Raw genomic sequence first — 20460 nt, 5'->3', positions numbered from 1 at the left:
TTCAGAACAAGAATTCTATAATAAGGGCCTTATAAGTGAGGCTCTATTTCGTAATCGTTGGATCAAATTGGTTAGCCATTGGATTACATTGGTTAGCCTGATTCAACGGTTAAGAGATAGGACTTCACCTAAGGGCCATAGATAAGGCTCTCACTATAGAATGACTCCACCTCAGAAAAGCCGAGAGGAATGAAATATCAGAAAAAAAAACCATCCAATCTTAAGCCCAATAGGAAAAGACATGGATCCCCCTTCCACAAAGCTAGCTAGCATAGGATGTACCCTGACGAAACAAGAATAAATATCAAGAACTGAAGAGGATTTACAAACATACACAATTTCATGGTATCTCTATGAGAGCTTTTACAAGAGCATTCTTCAAAGGTGTTAGCCAGGACAATCACTTCAATATCAGAAAGCAAATCCTTCTCCTTTGAAGCATATGTTAACAAGTTCATAAGATCAGTACATTTGGAATTCTTTACCAATATTTGAAGAAATAGATTTAGAATAACAGAGGGGATAGAATGATATTCATGATTAAACACATCCCATGTAAATTTATTTGGAGAGCAGCATAGGTGAACCATCCATTGTGGTTTAACTAGCACAAACAAAATGAGAGATGTTCATCAAGTGACAAGACAAACTTAATCCGACTGCAAGCACATTGCAGATAACAACTCCGCTCTGTTGTTTGAAATGAGCAGGAGGACGCATTACTTTAATTACTCCAAACCATGACCATACTAGGAACAAGATACATAGGTATGAGGGTGTTACGACAGTGACAAATTTATTCTAGAAAGAAGTGGAAGAAAAAGCCTTGCATTGTCAGCTACCATAACCTCTTTGAGAGAGATTCATCTAATATTGCTTCACATTCAGGTTTCAGAAATCACAAAGCATTCATACATCTTCTACAGAAATGTTGTGTATTGAGTCAAAATATGCATTGATACGGATAAACATGTAGAAAGTGAGTAGCGAAAGCATACAATCTCAAAATTCAAAGATCATCAGTTAACCCTTGTGAGGGATTGGATTACTTTAAGAATTTCCAATGTCATATCAGCTTGATGAGCTTAAAGACTTCCTAAGGTTCCGAAGGATGCTCCACATGAATGTGGATATAATGAAGAGGATAATACCAGTGATAATTGCATATTTGAGACCAAGGTTCACCAGCAAATTTACTAGAAGCCCAGCCAATACAACACCAAAGAAATTTGCAGACACTGCTGCCCAGAATGGCATATCAAGAATGGAAGCTATGATGGCTCCTGTCCATGCTCCTGTTCCAGGGAAAGGCACAGCCACAAACAGCATCAGACCAAGCCATTGGAACTCCTCTACAGGGCCAGCTTTCTCTTTGGCTCTCACAAACAGTATGTCAAGGAACCGAGCTGCGGCCTTGTTCTTTCCAGCAAGGAAAGATGCAAATCTCTTCAAGTAAAGTATGATGAAGGGCACAGGAACCATGTTCCTACAGATACGTAGTCCTAAACTTTGTTACTTCCTACAGATATACATAGTCCTAAACTTTGTTAATTCCTACAGATATATATATAGTCCCAAACTTTGTTAATTTCATGAAAGAAAATTAAACTGCTCTCCTGATCATCGCACAATATACCTTGGACACAACAACGTAATACATAGAAAGGTAAAATACTGAAACTTGAAGCACCCTTTTGATCAAAATTGGGCAAAAGACAAATAGGGCATTAGGAAAATACTGAATGAAGGATGAATTGTTTAAAAGTAAAGTAGCCCATTGCTCTATATCACCATAAGCAGGCATATTCTATCAAACAGATACAAAGGAACAACAAAGGCAAAGTTGTAAAAGAGCATTGGAGAAAAAAAAATCCAAAAAAAATCAAGTGGAATATCAAAATACGGATACAGAGGGAAAAGACTAACCCCAGAACGGATAGAACGGTTAGCATAACAGGCTTGAGTTGCAGCCAGTAACCAACAGGAATAGCCCCACGAAGCTCAATCACAGGAAGCGTAGCCAGGGCAAATACCACAGCCTCATCAGGCCAGCCTGAGCCTCGAAGCGCACTCGCAATCTTCAGGCCAAAACTGGAGGCTCTAATGGAATCAGCTGCAGCAGCTGCTGCCGCATTAGCATCCCCAGAAGCTGCGAACAAAGCAAGGGACACAGAGGCCCAAACCAAAACCCAAAAAACAAATTTGACTGGCCGTTCCTCAAAGACTGGCAAAATATCATCTTTCTCATCTTTATCAAGAAACCCATGTGAAGAAACTCTTGTTGCAACGTGAGAAAGGGGTGAATTTGCCAAAAGAGGGTTTAAAGGGGACAAAGTTTGGAAATTTAAGTCTGCATTTGAATTGAATCGGGGTTGAATGCTATGGGCAATGGAGGGGCGGCCATGTTTTGGTGAAAATCTGAAGCGGGTCTTTCCAAGAGACAAATTTGATGTTAATGGTGATGTTGATGCTGATAAAAATAGAGCCATTGCAAATGGGAAGTTGGAGAGTTGATGGGTTGTCAGCTCAGGTTCTGTGCCTCCGAGTTAGGTGTCTGATAGAAATTCTGTGAGCCGAGGTGTTGGGGGCTTTCTGTTGTGGATTTGTGAATGGTTGTTTGACTGAAAATTTACTGTTTCCAAACAAGGTTTTCGAAGCACCCATCAAAATGTTGCAAAGTGGATGGAGGCTATAAGCTGCTTTTGTTTAAAGTTTGGGTTTTAATAGTAAGATTTCGGGTATGGCTAAGGTTGAGATGAGCATTGAGGCTTAAACGGCATAAGACAACAAGTATGGAGGAATTACCAAGGTCTTGTTGGAGAAGTGCTTAAGATTTGAGATCTTTTGGAGTTATGGTAGGGCTAAAAATGTGAAGCAACAATAAAATGGTCCGTGAAGAGACTTGGTAACTTGCCTTCATTTCTTTTAAACATTTTTTCTTGTCTCATTTCCCCTTCTTTGCGATTTACGGGAACAGTAGATTCTTGGGAAGATGTTAAGAATTGGTGTACAAACCAAAACAAAGGGGGGAGTTTTAAGCCGTTGGAGTTGGCCAAGTGGTGATGGAGGAGGCTAATGTGTTAGGGTAATGATAGATTCACAGTTTGATTCACTCCCATACAACAAACAAAAAAGGACACTTACAAAAAAAAAGGGTAACTAAACACGAAAAAAATAGGGAAATAGCGGTATATACCCCCAATTTTATAATCTCAATTAAAAATACCACTGCTTCCCAATTTTTTTAGAACTAACACCTATAAATATAAAATTATTGTCCACTTATTGCTGAATTTTCACAAGTTCAGGAATTTTAGGTCACTCAGCTCTCTCTCTCTCTCTCTGGCACAGCTCTCTTTCTCTTTGGTTTCTGTCTAACGCAGCTCTCTGTGTCTCTCTTGGCTCTCTCTCTCTTGGCTCTCTCTCTCTAGCGCAACTCTCTGTCTCTCTCTTTGCTCTCTTTCTCATAGCGCAGCTCTTTCTCTCTCTAGCTTCGTTATGTCTTTTTCTCCCTCTGTTCGGTCTCTTGCTCTCTGTTTGGAATCGCGAACCCCTCCCTTTAGGTATGTCTTCTGAATAGCTGCTTGCAACCTTGAAGCTTTAGTGGATTGCCGACCTCGAAAAGGTAGTGTTGATGGTTATTTTCTTAAAATCAGCGGAATTATGTGAAATGGGTTATATTTTGATTGTTTGGGTTTGTGTTAAATTTGTTTTGGCTTTAATTGCTTTGGGTTAGGTTTTGTTGAATATTCATGCTCAGTCATCTGGGTTTGTACCAATTGCACTTAGATTGGTCTGGATATGTGAATCTTGAAACTTGGGATTTTCCATTTGAAGTAGTAGATCTGTATAGTGTGATTCTGATGTGTTATTGGTATACTGCTGTTGTGTTCCTCTTATTTTACCGTCGTATTGCTGTTATATTGCTGTTATATTGCCATTGTATTGTATGGTTATTGTGGTTATTTGTTCTATTTCTAAGTTGATTCAATTCTCTTATGAACATTTATTTGAAGTCTTATACATAGTTTTTGCTCTAATTTTTTGTTTTGAATTATTCGTTAAAGTTTATTTATTTATTCATTTAAAATTTTGGAATTGATGAGATATCTGGTCTGGGCTTGAGATTACCCTAATTTATTGTTCTTTATTGTGATTGTGATTTTAGCTAAGGATTGGCTTACTCGTGCTATGTTTTGTTTTTGGCATCTCATGTGCCAATCATAAAAATGGTATATTCTTGGTTCTGTTGTTCCTAACAATTTCTCATTTCCTTAGAATAATCATAGCAAGGTTAATATCATTTATTGTTGTGAGTGCATCTAGTGATAGACGTTGAGGACAGAAAGTGCATGTGAAGAAATTGTTTTGTTCAAATAAAAGAAACCTGCACAGAGTGATGTAAAAGATAATGTTTATGTGATTTTTTGTGTGTGTGGTTAATGTATTAAATATCTAAGAAATAAAAGCAGATTTCAATTACAAGTCTTTGGATTCAACATAGTAGAGTAGTTCAACCTAAAAAAAAAGAGAGCCTAGTATCTATAAGCTAGACTATGAGCTAATATATTATGTCTGCTATCTTTTGATTGAGTACATCACAATTTTTCCATTCTCGTGAGTATATTTTGCTCAAGGAGAAAATTCCCATAGGAAATAATATATATAACTCTCATTTTACCTGCAAAAAGTAAATTCTTGGTTGACGCTTGGTTTTGTGTGTGTTAAATTGGTGGATGCTTCTCATCTGGTTTTGGTTGATAACATGTAATATTGTCTGGTAGTAAAGATACACTTTTTTGTCCCTTCTACTTTATTATTTTTGTTCTTCCTTTTAGCTAGTAGTGTACATGTTTTGTTACAGCATGCTTTTCTTCATTCTTTCTCTCTTTTATCAGGTTTGGTAAATCATGTTTGTGTCATTCAGTGCAACATTATATTACAGTGCACTACGAGCAAAAAGAAACACTAATTGTTATGTGTTACGAAGATAATGGAATCTAAACTCATATTATACAATTTTAAATGCTTTGGAGAATTTAGGGCTCACCCCATATGTGTATGAATCCAATCAATAGCCATTCTTGTCACTGAACTAGTTTCTAAGATTGGTGAATTTTGAATATTCTTCCCTCTGAAATTCTGCACATACAACCTTATATTTCTTGAAATTGGTGTCTATTACAGTGTTGGTGATATTTGGTATGTTACTAAATCCGCTAGAACCAAAATTCTTTCATGTTGTGATTTTGCTATACCATGAGTGGACATTTTTGAATTGCCTATTTTAAATTTGCATTCCTGTTTTCTGCATATTATTTGGTTGAGATTCCTCTTCTTCATATTATAGGGTGAAAGGAACAAGATATTTCAATTGCCCCCCACTTCATGGTGGAATCGTTCGGCCAGACAAAGTAAAGGTTCGTATGCATTTGTATTCTAGAACACTTCGAAATGATTTTTTTTCCTGATTTTCCTATCAAGATGTGGAGTATATTATTGTTTGGTTCGATTGGCTGTTTCACAAGGAACATGAATGTGTTTGTTTTAAAGTTTAATATGACCTGTTAGCTCATAGGTTGTCACCCATCTGTGGTATTTCAACCGCTTCATGAACAGAACAATAGTTTGGGGCTCACCTTTTAGCCCTGGATAAGCTGAAAGTTCACCTATATCCTTCTTGGTATGGACTGTCATCCAATGTTGCAAACTGTGATAACTAAGTGATATGTCTCTGGTAGTTTTGTTAAGAGGGACTCGTAGATTTTGTATTACTGGGAACTGTTGCAAAAGTATGATAAATGAAATTTGTCAATGATTAAGGTAAAATTCGATATATGGAGTCCTATTTGACAATTTAATCTAGAAGGTGTGAGTGTTTTTCAATAAAAAAAAAATTAAGACTTTTACTGTTATACATTAGAAGAAGAACTCAAGGTTAAGGCGGGGAGTTAGCTTAGGAACTATTCCTCAATGATGACTTGGTTAATTGCAAATCGTGGAGTCAGCAATGACTGTTAAATGCAATTGGATTCCTACCATTCTAGTGCACATACCTTTTCCATCTGAAGTGTCTTATGTGAAATGAAATTGCTTTTAAAGACCTAATTGAAAGGGTTTCTTTATATTCATTCACAGCGGATAAGTAATATCATTGTAAAATTCTTAACTTCAAACCTTTTAGCTAACAGTCTATTGAGTGCCTTTGTGTATTTCCTGCATGACTTGTTCATGGAGTTGACTAATGTGACTAATGCAATTTCAGGTTGGTGACTACCCTGAACGAGATCCATTCGAGGAGGATGAAATCTAAGCAGGTCTTAGGGAGAGTACTTATGTATTTCATGTTTCTACATAACCTTTTTGGGGCAATCGCCCTGAAGTTTCCTTATATTGTTCAAGTTGTTATATTATTGGGAGGGAGGGTCCAGGAATGAAACCGAGAAACCTGCTGAGGTTTGAATAAGAACTCTTTTATCTAGTATTTACATCATTCTTGAACATTGTAATGGAGCCAATCTGCTTGTATGCATATCTGATGCTTTCTACTGAGGTTCCCATTGATGTCATGCCTCTTTTTTCTTTTTTACTTTGCTTTTTTTCTTTTGGCTTGTCATACATGTGTGCCAGATAGCTGCATTTGGCACTATGAACTGACTCGATGGCAGTTACAAATTAACATAGGTCTTAATTCTGGAACTGCCATTCATAAACTCTATCTCTGTACTTAACCCAGTTTTTTTTGCCGGTCGGTCTCAACCAAGTATTGATTGCAATATTCTAAAGAAGATGACCATACACTGTTATTTTATGTAGGCATACGTATGAGATGGCTTAGCTTTAATTGGTTTGGTTGTTCCAAGTTTTATGTACACAATCTCACAGTCACTGCCGAGTTGTTTTTCATTTCATGTATTTCTCCGTGGTTATTTTCCCCCAATATTCTGATTATGGAGATGAAGTAAATATTATTGTGGAGCTTATAGCATGTTTAGTTTATTTTGTGGGCTTAATTGTGTGAGAGATGCCCTTATAATGTCAAACAAACAGTATTGACATCAATCTTTTGAAATAATTGAAATCACACAGTTTATTATTATTATTATTTTTGTTTCTTCCTCCGAGAACAAGCAAAGTGGTTACAAATATGAAAGATTCTGAATAAGTTTTCTTCTTTCAAATTCCGCATGGACCTAGAGTTCTACGGTACCATCCAATGATACTTCACACTGGTGTTGGAAGGACATGTAAAAGGGTTATTGTGCGTTCCATTGTACAAGCTTGAATGGATTTTCTTTTCTGTTGTATTTGGCCCTTCTCTTTTCAAGCATGCCAAAAATCATCCTGGTTTTGTAATATGTGGTTTGTGCCCAATTAATTTACCGTGGATATTGCATTTTTGTACCTAATATTTGATAGCTGCCTTCTTTTGAACAATGATTCATTGAGGGAGAGAATTACTTTCCTTTTGAATATGAATCGATGTGCAACTCCAACTATCATTTGAAAGGTCAACATCAATTCATGGTAATATAAGGATGGATAACAATTGTCGTGTCCGTGATATTTGAATTCAGGATTAATTTGAACGAAGTGGAGACTGTTATTAGACCAAATGCCATGACATACAATATAATAGCAATATTAGGCCAATATACTTACACTATATAGGCAATATTAGAGCAATATAAGGATAATACGATAGCAATAGTATTACAATATACATCCAATAGGGTGGCAATATGCATACACTATCTATACAATACAAAGGCAATATTAAGCAATATACATACAATATAACATCAATATTAAGTGAATCTACATACAATAGACACACATCCATTACAGACTACATTTTACACATGCAAAACAAATCGCCACCGAACCTTAACAATACTATCCCGCGAAGGGAAAACGAAGGCAACAAAAGATCCATGTACTCGGGTGAGATGAACTGAAGCAGCACTCACCCTTACTACAGGTCCATCAAAAGATCCATGTCTTTGTCCTTTCACTTGGGAAACTATCTTCGGATCAGCCTTCCTTAATAACAAGCCGTGGACAATTGGCGAAGTCCACTTCAGCTCCTCAATCAGTAGGAGATGACCAAAACAACTCTCTTCAAACCTTCGTAGCTGTTGCTGACTGAATTTCTCCTTCATGGTACTGATTGCAGTCTTTGTATGGGATAGGGACAATGCTTTTCCTTGGAACTTTTCTTCCTCTGCAATCATCAACTTAATTGAAAAAACCATATTTCCTTACACGCCAATATTATAAAAATAATTTCAGTCCGTTGCAATCTAGACAATAACAAGCAATAAACAATTAGCACTTATCAATAGCCTATTATAGGATATTAAGTGAAAAATAAACAAAAAATACAGAGCATAAACAAAACCCCAGCTATTTACAACTGACCTACTAATTCAACGGCTCAAAGCCATTTAGAAAATTGTCATATCCAAATAAATAGTGTTGGTTATAACTCTTTTATCGGTTACAACTGTTCAGTAAGCCAGTTGAGGTTAGCTGTAACTATAATAAGATGGTGCAATGTAATTGAACAAATCAGAATATCTAATTTCTTAGCACCTCTTATCTCTATAACCACTCTGTCAAAGTTGTGCTCACAATGGGGTCTTCTTGGACACAAATACTAATAACTAGCTACTAGCAATACCAATATCCCATGATCAAAGAGTCGTTGTTCATAATGTATGCATGTTGTTTTTCTATTATAAATCAATTGTTCAAAAATATTGCATTAAAATTCATAATTAAGGTCACATATTTAAAAAAAAAAACAAAACAAAACAAACTCAGCACTTATCAATAGCCTATTATTATATCATTGTATTCAAAGAGCCTATTACCCTACTATTGTATTCAAACGAGCATTTTTTACACCAAAAAGCACCTTTTGCTATGCAAAATTGTGTATTTAAGGAGCCTATTGCTTTGCATTTTAAGTTTTTTTGCCACTTTTCAGCATAGCTCATGCACTTATCAAGCCAGCCTGACCAAACAAATACATTATAGAACCATATCATCAGAAGAGAAAATAAGCATGATACAATGGTGTACCTCCACAAAAACCACAGGAATGAAATACCCATTTATTTACTTGAACTACTCTACTATGTTGAATCCAAAGACTTGTAATTGAAATCTGCTTTTATTTCTTAGATATTTAATACATTAACCACACAAAAAAAAATCACGTAAACATTATCTTTTACATCACTCTATGCAGGTTTCTTTTATTTGAACAAAACAATTTCTTCACATGCACTTTCTGTCCTCAACGTCTATCACTAGATGCACTCACAACAATAAATGATATTAACCTTGCTATGATTATTCTAAGGAAATGAGAAATTGTTAGGAACAACAGAACCAAGAATATACCATTTTTATGATTGGCACATGAGATGCCAAAAACAAAACATAGCACGAGTAAGCCAATCCTTAGCTAAAATCACAATCACAATAAAGAACAATAAATTAGGGTAATCTCAAGCCCAGACCAGATATCTCATCAATTCCAAAATTTTAAATGAATAAATAAATAAACTTTAACGAATAATTCAAAACAAAAAATTAGAGCAAAAACTATGTATAAGACTTCAAATAAATTTTCATAAGAGAATTGAATCAACTTAGAAATAGAACAAATAACCACAATAACCATACAATACAATGGCAATATAACAGCAATATAACAGCAATACGACGGTAAAATAAGAGGAACACAACAGCAGTATACCAATAACACATCAGAATCACACTATACAGATCTACTACTTCAAATGGAAAATCCCAAGTTTCAAGATTCACATATCCAGACCAATCTAAGTGCAATTGGTACAAACCCAGATGACTGAGCATGAATATTCAACAAAACCTAACCCAAAGCAATTAAAGCCAAAACAAATTTAACACAAACCCAAACAATCAAAATATAACCCATTTCACATAATCCCACTGATTTTAAGAAAATAACCATCAACACTACCTTTTCGAGGTCGGCAATCCACTAAAGCTTCAAGGTTGCAAGCAGCTATTCAGAAGACATACCTAAAGGGAGGGATTCGCGATTCCAAACAGAGAGCAAGAGACCGAATAGAGGGAGAAAAAGACATAACGAAGCTAGAGAGAGAAAGAGCTGCGCTATGAGAAAGAGAGCAAAGAGAGAGACAGAGAGTTGCGCTAGAGAGAGAGAGAGCCAAGAGAGAGAGAGCCAAGAGAGACACAGAGAGCTGCGTTAGACAGAAACCAAAGAGAAAGAGAGCTGTGCCAGAGAGAGAGAGAGAGAGAGAGCTGAGTGACCTAAAATTTCTGAACTTGTGAAAATTCAGCAATAAGTGGACAATAATTTTATATTTATAGGTATTAGTTCTAAAAAAATTGGGAAGCAGTGGTATTTTTAATTGAGATTATAAAATTGGGGGTATATACCGCTATTTCCCAAAAAAATACCCATAACAAGGAGCACGATACACACGTCAATTTTAAATGCATTTGCAACTATAAAAGGAAATTAAGTGTTCAAAATTGAATACTTTCTACACAGTGACACAAAGGAGCACGATACACATGTCAATATTTATATCCCATTTCGTGCATCTACTTTCTTGTATTCATGTTGTACTTGTTTCAATTCGATTTGTTTTACACCTCAATCAACGGTCTACAACTGAAAATCCACAAATTTTTTTGTTTTCGAACGCTAAGACAATAGTGAGCATTGTGTAACTTCTTTTTTCCTATTTTTGTGAACAAGTTTATTTTCTATTCTCATAAGAACGGTGGAATCCTTATTGGTTAAAGAGAAAATAGTCAACCCACATAGACAGTCAAACTCCGAACTCATATGATATCATATCAGTATATGAACGACAACCCCGGAATTGAAGTCGTACATCTACCAACACAACACAAGACCCCCAATTTTCTTCACCAAAAAACATGAGCCGGAAGAGAGACAAACCCTACTTCTCCCGCCACGTCCCCGTCCCCGCCTCCGCCTCCGGATGGAAACGCCGTCGTCCCCTGCCTCCTCATCCGGAGCCCGAACCAGAGCTCGACAAGCCAACTTACAAGCTGCCGCCACCGCCGGCTCTTGTCATTACAGGTCTCCCGCCAGACTGCTCCGTCCTAGACCTCAAGTCCCGGTTCGAAATATACGGAGCCATCTCTCGCATCCGCATTGACCGCGATGCGGTCGGCTACGTCACCTACCGCGCCACCGACTCGGCTGAAGCCGCCATTGCCGCCTCCCTCGACCCGTCCTTTGGCATTACCCTCGACTCTAAAAAGGTAATCTTTTTAAGTTTCCCTTCAATTGCCAATAGAAGCTTGCTTTTTTCTTCGTTTCTTTGTGGGTTTTCGAATTTTAGCAAAGTTGGTTGAAATTTGGGGTTTTGTTGCAGTTGCAGGTCCTTTGGGCAACAGACCCACTTGCCCAATGGAGGAAAGGAGTTGGAGTTGGTGCTGAAAACAGAGACTCTAGTAATGGGTCATCCTCAAATTCCAATCTTTTGAGGGCTGAGGTGCCTCTGAGGAGACATGGTAGAGGCAACAAGCTTGCTTCGGCTATAGTGAACCCCAGAGTTGCTGCTGCCGATGGTTCTTCAGTATTGGATGTGCCTGCCAAAGCCCGAGAAATCGTTGCTTATGATGACATTCTCTAACTTTCGTAGTCAGTTATTTGGAATTTGAAGGATTAGTTTGTAACATTAGCATTGGGTTTTGGTTTATATAGTTGGGAATGGAAGAATATGTTGGTATGGAGCTGCGTGAGTTAGGTACTTCAAACTTCGAAGTTGTATAAGTTATTTAGATAAAGGGTTGATGTTTTTATGTTTGGTCGTGAATCCAATGTTGCTTTTCTTTGGTTTCTGATTTTGTGCGTTGTTTTGTTTCCATGAATCAAGCAGCCATCTGTTGTGAATTTACTCTGTTTTTACTTCAACAATCTAGTTGTTGTGACTTGTATTTGCGAATGGGATTGCATTTCTTTCAAACATGTTTGTGTTGGTTTTGATAACTGCATCACAAGTGGGTTGGATTGAGGCTGAATTTGAGATTCTCAGTTTGCCTTTGGAAGTTGAAGCTTCTTGGACTTTCAAGTGACACAGTAATGAAATATTGGGAAGAATAAATGAGACTCGTACCAAGCTTTCTTCTTGGACTCAACTACTCAATAAACAGGGGAAAGAAGTGAAGAATCTGAAAGTTCGGGTTCATCTTTTTCATCGTAAACAAAAGCTATCAAATACTATACGATTTACCAACTTAATAGAAGCTACATGTCGAAGCCCAAAAATTTTGAGTAGGAGCCCAAAGAGCCCAAATGATGAGCATCTTAACAGACTTTACAGAAAGCAAAAGAAATTCCAGTGGAGTTGAAACTTGAAACTTAAAAGGGAAGAGCGGAGAGCATCGTAGTAATGGAAGAGAATGAAGAAGGGAAAATAGTAAAGCACGAAGAAGAAGAAGAAGAAGGAAGAGAGCAAGAGATATGGAGTTGGGGGGCAGGAACGGACGGGCAGCTGGGCACGGGCAGGCCGCAGGACGAGCTCCTCCCTCAGCTGCTTCACCTCACATCTCTCTCCTCCGCCGGACCCATCTCTTTCCTTGCCTGCGGCGGCGCTCATGTTCTTGCCTTGACCTCCGGTCTCTTCCTTTCTTTCATCTAATATTATAAACAGTCTTCTTTTTTTCTTTCTTAGGAACCAAAAAATCTGACCCCTTTTGCAGTTGGGAAGGTACTGACATGGGGAAGAGGCACGTCTGGTCAACTGGGTCATTCTGATACGGTCAATAGTCCACATCCCAAGCTTGTTATGTCTTTGAACAACTACTTCATTACTCATGTTTCTGCTGGTTGGAACCACTCTGGTTTCGTTTCAGGTATATTCAGGCAGTTGATGTTACAATCTGTGCTGATATTTTTATGCTTGTTTGTATCCGTATTATTAGCATAAAAAAACCAATTTTAGATTTTCCCCGTACTTCAAATTTTCTGCTTTTTCTGCTTTTTCTGTCTGTGTCAATATATCTGGTTCTGGTGTGTTTAATTGGAAGACAACTTGAAGTATGGGGCTTACTAAACTATTTTCTGGTTTTGGTCTTTACTTGGTTGTTTTCAGATACAGGGGCTCTTTTCACATGTGGAGACGGCACATTTGGTCAGCTCGGGCATGGCGATTACAGGTTACATTGCTATCCTGTCGAAGTCTCCTTCTTTGCTAGTAAGCACGTGGAACAGATAGCATGTGGAATGCGCCATTCCCTTGTTTTGCTGAGAGGTAATTGCAAGGATGATCTTGTATGTTTCTGGCAGACACAATGCTTTAATGTAGAGGTGCCGTTTTATTTGGATGTATAAGCTCCGTGGCATGCTTGTATTACAAGATAAAGGCATTTCCTTTAGTCAATATAGCCCATTTGTCCTAGTGTATATGATGTGTGAAGTGTATGCCTAATCATTACCATCCAGCTTAAGTTTCCACAACTAAGATTAATATAGTGCAGGTGGTTCAGGAGATGAAGTTTATGGGTTTGGTTCTGGGAAGCGTGGTCAACTGGGTATCGCCAAGGATAAAATCAATTTAGTTAGTCTTCCTGAACGAAGTTGTGGATTTGAAGGTGTAAAGATCGCTAGCATCAATGCAAATGGAGATCATAGTACAGCATTATCCGGTGAGTCCAGAAAATTTTCATTTTTTCTTGATTTGGCCATTAAAGCAGATCACATTGCTTGTAAGATGGATGTCTTGAACTGTAGCTTTAAAACGATCCAGTCCATGTAAGAGATAAGAACTTTCAAGGCTAGTCATGGTCCACAGTTTTCACGTAGTAAAGAAGCTTGTGAAGCCTAGCGCAAGTACTGATGGAAACACTAGTTGCCTCAGTGAATTGTTTTCCTGATTGTCGTTTTCTTTTCTTTCCTATTACCTTAGCTGATGGGCATTTGTACACTTGGGGAAGAGGGTTTGGTGGCACTTTAAGTGCTCAAACGCCACAGCGTTTACCTACATCATTCTGCTTTACCAAAATTGCTCTTGGATGGAATCATGCTTTAGTACTAACTGGTATGTGCATTTATTTCATGTTTTAACCAGTTCTGTTTATTCATTTATTTATTAAATTTCTTCATTTTCCCTGGTGGAACGATATCATGTTGTTAAATAGCTGCCTTGGATATCTTAAACAGGTGGAGAGGTTTTTATGTTTGGTGGAAATCACCATGGAGTCCTTAGTAATCCTGATAAAATGACTCCAGTCAAGCACTTAGCCGGTAATGCATCTAATTTGGTCCACAAAGTAACATGTATTTATTAAGTGATAATTTACTGTTCCATACACTACTTGCCCTTGAAATAGGAAACTGGATTTTTCTGGTAAGTTAAATGGGCAGGCGCAGACAACTGGAGTTGATTATATCTGAATGATCATCGTGGTCAAATTGTGATTTCTGCTGATTACATGTGTGGTTCTTTGAACATTGGCAGATTCAAGAGAAGTTGTCCTGGAGAAAGTCCCTGGGCTTGAAGGGAGTAGAACTCTGCACATTGCAGCTGGAGCTGAGCACTCTGCTATTGTAACAGAGAATGGGGTACTTAAGACATGGGGATGGGGTGAACATGGTCAGCTTGGCTTGGGAAATATAAGAGATCAAACGAGTCCTCAAGAAGTGAGTCTCAGCCACAAATTTCAGAAAGAAGCCGGCTTAATTGAGATTTACTGTGGCAGTGGTTTTACAATTGCAATAAGAACTTCGTGTCGCCCTTCTCAGGCTGGTTAACCCTACTTACGGATGCTGACTGAAATGGACACCGATATAAATTGATTTTTCCACAAGGAGTTGAACTTGTGGCTCCAAGAGAGCAAGTACAATCATATTACCGGAGCTTTATCTGGTTCATGTTGTGTAAATATTTGTTTTACAGGTTGTGGTATTTGGACAATAACTTTCTTATACAACAGAGAATTTAAGCTTTGCCGCCTTTGGGCTTGTTAATTAAGCTACAAATATTCCTTACAAGAAAACAAAAAAGCTGCGAACTTCAAATTAAGTTTGCCCTTAAGGAATCAAACACAAAGTTATATCCCAGGGATCGGTCTTCCGGTTATAATTAAGAACATTTCCTGAAAAAAAAATAAAAAATCTCATTGAATCAATTACCACAAATGTATAATTTGGGTTTTACATGAATTAGAAAGCAGGCACCCAATGGTATTACATATGAATCCTGACAAAAGAATCACATCAGTTAAAATCTACCACCTACTCCACCTATGACACAAGAGGAAAAAAAAAGAAGAGGAGGAGAGGGGGGGAAGGGATGGTGGGACGCTCGCTGAAACAACCGTTGCTTGCGCTAAATTCATCATTAGAATATCTTGTTATGCTTGCCGGGCTCTTCTGTGTCTTACGTTATGATCAGGACATTGTTTTCATATCCACTGTTGTGAACAATAGGGCGCAGGGGATCAATCCGCCATTCACCATCAACAATAAATTTGATCTGAAATGCAAGGTGAAAACTCGTCAGACAATCACATTACTCAATGGCCCCCCAACGATGTAAAACACTAAAAGTATGACCAGAAAATAACAAAACTGAGCTAACCTCATATCTGCCCGGATACAACCTAAGGCACAAAGAGAAGATTCCTGTACTGGACTTTTCCATCTTTCTCTGTAACCAGTCACCGCAAATAACAACATTGGTAATTTTAACTGAGGAGAACAGACATTCGCTAATATTAATTCAACCTAACTGATCAATTCAAGAAGAGATCATACCTGGGTGGTCCAACCATCATATGATCCAGCAATGAGCACTTCTGAGGCTGAATTTGGCCAAACTATGTAAGTAGTACGAAGAAGTTGTAAGGCTCTACGAGCATCATTTATCCTTTTCTGTTTCTCCTCCACAGCCTTTTGCGCTTCACTGGGATGGGTGGGCAAGATGTCAATTGTAAAGCAAGTTACATTCTTGTTTTTAAATTAACAGAAAATGTGCATACATTATTGCCAGTGCCATCTTTCCTTCTAAAACAGCCAACTTTGCACGTGTCGAACGCAATTTGTCCTGGGCATGCATAATCTCATTTTCCTGAAACTCCCAGGCATCAGAAAGCTTACGAAAATCATCAGAGGAGCTTTCATGAACCTAATGAAAAATATAAAATGGGTTTAATATAATTCCCCAAATCCTCCAAAAACACAATCACAGTATGAAAATGCTTCCCAAGAGAACCTGAGTGCAAACAGAACTTGGAGACCATAGATGAAATTGAACATATTGGTAAAACTTTAGAGTCAAAATTTCGAAGTAGTCATACAAATTCATATAATCAAGACTGATCATACCCACCTGTGAAGCAGCTTCATCAGATCTAGACCTCAATGAACGAAGTGCAGAGGAGAGCTCTGATTCAAGGTACTTAATGTGATCACGTATTTGCTTGTGACTGATCTCTTCCTGATGAGAATTCAGTTTATTCCTTTGATAAGGTTCATTAGCAACTTCTCTTAATTGAAATATTTCTTCTCTTGAAACATCCTCTGGCCCTCTCATTTTATCATAAGAAATTTCAGCAGCTGAACATTACATCAACATCAAAAGGTCATTTTAACCAAACTATCTAACCATAGAGCCGCTGAAAAGTGAAAACAAGTAAATATAAAATACCTTCAAAATCCTGATCTGAAAATCCAGCCCTCTGGATGCTCCAAGTTCTCCACATTTCCGGTCTTGGTGAGTCTGCTAGGACATCAATGTCTGAAAGAGATCTGTTGTGGTTAGGCTTGTCTCTTGAATCATTAAGAATAGCTTTTTTGGGGTTCAATGATGCAGGTCTGCTGCTTCTAACAAGGCCAGCAACTGTCTTTTACAATGTAACAAGCATCACACGTTATGTTTTAGAAGTTCTACATGCAAAGAATTCAATCACATCAAACTCTTAAAAATAAATTACTTTCATGAGATGCTGTAATAATGATGACTGCCACTCATGAGAGTTCAAACATAATTGTTATCATCTCTTTCAAGTTTCAACGGTATGAACAACTTGATATTGGAAAGACCAAAATATAGTTTTGGTTTCACTAACATATGCTGATAAATTAGAATTTAATTTTATCTCAGTTATACGAAATCCCAAAGGAAGATACAAAAAATGCAATTCAATTCTAAGAATTTAATACCATCTAACCACCATAAAGGTATATAGAAGTATGTGTTAAGTGAACAAGGGAAAAATTAGAGCTTTGCATAATGTTTTCCCCTAAACTATCACCCCACCAAAAGACACAAACAATGTTAAAATAATATAACAAACTTACCGCATCAGTTGAGATTTCGGGAAACTTGTAAGTACTTGGGAAGAAAACATCGTCTTCTTTTTCTTTCAAATTAAATCCAAACGTCAAATTTCTCTGTTTCTCCAATCGATTCAATATCCCCTCGATTCCAGTATCATCCTCCGTTGTAGCAGCTTCTCTACACATATAAAAGAAAAACACTTTAGTTGATTCCCCTTCCCAAATAACTAATGTTTGATATAATCACTGAAAATGGGGAATCAATGAACAGTGGAAATCTTGTCCTATGCAATGCAGTTTTTATTTTAGTTAATCAAATCTCGTTATCTCATCATGGAGAGAGAGAGAGAGAGAGAGAGAGAGAGAGAGAGAGAGAGGCTTGAGTTCTTATAACAGGATGGGGTCAATAAGGTTCCATTATCTATTCATTCCCAGTTGATTTTTCAAAACCTAAGCAAGCCATCGCTGCAGATGTCATCATGGTTAATGGAAGTAGTAGTAAAACTCTAAGTCAATCTCTTGGTCCTCGATAAAGATATAGAAAACGAATACAAAAATTTACCAGCGACTAATACAAATCTAAAACTTCAACAAGTTCGTTTTAATAGAATCCTCACAGTGATCTACCAGACGACGACGCTGCTTGAGAAGAATCATCAGAAAACGAAGAAACCATGCCTGAAGCCCCAATTAGACTGCCACTCGAAGCACTGCTCTCGCCTTCTTTAGCCACTATCGAATCCCAATGCCTAAAATTACTATCTTGAGCTCCTTCTTCTTCTTCCAAATCCCAACCCAACGAAAGCCAACCACCTTTCCTCGCAATAGCATCGACCAAATCCACTCTCCCAGCTTCAAGAAGCTCCTTCTTGCTCGGAAACGCCCCAGGCTTCTTCGAGCTCTTCATGAACTCCAAAATCTCAGTTTCCAAGGTGAAATCCCCCTCTCTATCCCAATCTTTACATCGCCTCACAAACCCAGAACACGCTCCTTTCTTAAACTCTGAAAACCCTAAAAACAAAGAACACCCGCTTTCTCTAACCGAAACGAAGCTCATCGCCTTCAGACACTGCTGCCTCCTTGCGGTTCTTGAATTAACGACGTAGAGAATCGAAGGAAATGCGTGAGGGGTGAAATTCGGGAAGGAGTAGGGCAAGACGAGCAGGTGGGTCGCAGCGGTGGTGGAGGAGAGCATGGCTCAGGCATTTCGACGAACACTTGGAGCGCAAGGCGAAATGGTATTATGCGTAGTACGCTCTAATGGAAAAGGGAGCGCGAGCGAGCCAAGCAACGAACAAAACCACCGAAAGCGTAAACCAACATTAAATCAGAAACTTCCTTTTTTAATAAAAATACAACTGTGTACTTACTGATTACTGTGTCTGATATTTGGGAGCGGAATGTGGGGCCGTACGTTTTGACTGTTTATTAAGGGCATGTTTGGATCTGGAGGATAAGGTGGAACAAGGATAAAATAGAAGAGGCTTATTTTGGGCTTATTATTACTGGTTCCAACCAAAACCACTTCCATGTTTTGGGCTTATTATAATCGGGCTAACAATTCGCTTACTTTTATTTTTTTGTTTTTGACTAAACGATATCTCAACTACTTCAATATATATAAGGAGAGGGATATGAAGCAGATGGTAGTTGTGGGAGCAAATATTTTCATCTTCAATCATAATATGCCATGTGGGAAAAAATATTATCCATTAAATTAATTAATTAAATTAATTTATTTGGTTAATTAAATTAATTTATTTGGATAATATCTTAATTATAGGATATTATCTTATAATTAATGAGATAATATCATTAATTTAAATATTATCCTAATAAAGGGATGTAATCAAGTCCGACTCAATCTCTATGAAACTCTAGCCCCGAGGCTCCTATAAATAGATGACTTCATTCATCATTCAAGGTACGAATTAAAAAAACCTACTTCTACACCTAGCTCCAAAACTCAAGAAAATACCTGAAGCTCTCTCCACTCCCAACTCTCCATATTTTCCCCACACGGCTCCGGCCACCACACACGGCTCCGGCCACCCGGTTCTCACCCTAGAGAAATCTCCGTACCCTTTTTAGCTATTGTTTCACCTAAATTCAATCGAACTAACTTAGACATCGAAGGGCCTTTGGCTAACACCCCCCCGGGTGTGGTCTATTTACTCCGATCTTTTTTACAGGAATCAAGGAAGAGAGAGAAATGAAGATCAATTGGCGAAGGATCTAGAAGCGAATATTTTCCCGCGAGATTATTTGCACAAACAGTAGGAAAAGTAATAAACTATGGTCCTCGATATAAATAAGGGTAAACCTTAATGCTTTGGGATGCCTAGGACAAAACAGTTGCCCAAAACTCCAGAGCACTATTTTTTATGCATCGGGATATTATAAGAGCCAAAGGTCCAACAATGCTTGATCAGGGAAAAGAAAAATGGGAGATTCACTATTATACTCAATATAGGAGCCCAAATTATAAAAAAAACCTTATATGAAATGGACTTTAGAAACACACATAAAGCCTATTTATAACATAACAAAGAGGCTTCAAACTTTCTATAAATTATAAAACTGTCATCGATTTCTTAAAACAATTCCGACTCAAAACCTCAAAAAAAATCCAAAACATTCAATAGGGCATCAAAGTAATTAAATAATCAAAATTAAATTCAATAAGGTCAACTGTTATTTTTTGGGGTTTGTTTATAGAAATTAAATGGTGTAGAATTTTTTTTATACCATGGCTTAATATTACAAAACATCATCATTAGTGCTAAGAATAGGTGTATGACTAAATATCTCAAGAAAAATGTCATCAACAATATGAATTTGGTCTTTGTAATTTGGGCGTTCTTCATTACCCCGCCTCTAGTTTCTAAAGTCTTATGCATAGGTATAATGTTGAAAATTTGGACATATTAGATCTTATAGTTCTGAAAGAATGTCTTCCAATTCACATATATAAAGTGTGATAACCTTATACCGAGAACTACTAATATGATTGAATTAATTTAGGGTTAAACAATGTGGGGCTGGTTTTCGTCCCACAAGAATATTCACCTAAGGATTCCTTCTTCCTCTACATTTCTCTTTCTCCCTGCAAAATA

At 37.6% G+C, this 20460-nt stretch overlaps 4 protein-coding genes across 6 annotated transcripts; 2 read left to right on the top strand and 2 right to left on the bottom strand.

Annotated features, from left to right (window-relative positions):
* Positions 1–1071: 1071 nt before the first annotated feature.
* LOC110770909 (small multi-drug export protein) lies at positions 1072–2489 on the bottom strand. Its single transcript, XM_021975139.2, has 2 exons — positions 1927–2489; positions 1072–1486 (listed from the first exon to the last, which is right to left on the bottom strand). Exons 1-2 carry the CDS (start codon positions 2487–2489, stop codon positions 1072–1074), a joined length of 978 nt encoding a protein of 325 aa, XP_021830831.2.
* An 8353-nt stretch (positions 2490–10842) lies between these two features.
* Positions 10843–11907, top strand: LOC110770912 (homeobox leucine zipper protein). The gene is made up of 2 exons (XM_021975146.2): positions 10843–11322; positions 11436–11907. The coding sequence occupies exons 1-2, from the start codon at positions 10972–10974 to the stop codon at positions 11694–11696; spliced, it is 612 nt and encodes a 203-aa protein (XP_021830838.1). The 5' UTR covers positions 10843–10971; the 3' UTR covers positions 11697–11907.
* Positions 11908–12110: 203 nt separating this feature from the next.
* On the top strand, positions 12111–15010 carry LOC110770911 (Regulator of chromosome condensation (RCC1) family protein). 2 transcript variants are annotated; one of them, XM_088246799.1, is made up of 7 exons: positions 12111–12681; positions 12766–12918; positions 13158–13316; positions 13552–13710; positions 13971–14102; positions 14225–14308; positions 14523–15010. In XM_088246799.1, exons 1-7 carry the CDS (start codon positions 12456–12458, stop codon positions 14813–14815), a joined length of 1206 nt encoding a protein of 401 aa, XP_088102925.1. In that variant the 5' UTR covers positions 12111–12455; the 3' UTR covers positions 14816–15010. The 2 variants fall into 2 exon arrangements, with proteins under 2 accessions (XP_088102925.1, XP_021830836.2); XM_021975144.2 differs by having other exon boundaries at positions 13543–13710.
* A 153-nt stretch (positions 15011–15163) lies between these two features.
* LOC110770910 (5'-AMP-activated protein kinase-like protein) lies at positions 15164–18718 on the bottom strand. Of its 2 annotated transcripts, none has more exons than XM_021975143.2 (8): positions 17962–18718; positions 17366–17522; positions 16713–16908; positions 16395–16621; positions 16045–16133; positions 15821–15968; positions 15645–15713; positions 15164–15539 (listed from the first exon to the last, which is right to left on the bottom strand). In XM_021975143.2, exons 1-8 carry the CDS (start codon positions 18537–18539, stop codon positions 15444–15446), a joined length of 1560 nt encoding a protein of 519 aa, XP_021830835.1. In that variant the 5' UTR covers positions 18540–18718; the 3' UTR covers positions 15164–15443. The 2 variants fall into 2 exon arrangements, with proteins under 2 accessions (XP_021830835.1, XP_021830832.1); XM_021975140.2 differs by having other exon boundaries at positions 16045–16190; positions 17962–18713.
* Between the last annotated feature and the right edge of the window lie 1742 nt (positions 18719–20460).

Source organism: Prunus avium, chromosome 1, assembly GCF_965620075.1.
Source record: "Prunus avium chromosome 1, drPruAviu1.hap1.1, whole genome shotgun sequence".
NCBI classification, from domain to species: domain Eukaryota; kingdom Viridiplantae; phylum Streptophyta; class Magnoliopsida; order Rosales; family Rosaceae; genus Prunus; species Prunus avium.
Note: the sequence above shows the minus strand (reverse complement) of the source record. Positions and strands in the feature narration are given on the sequence as shown.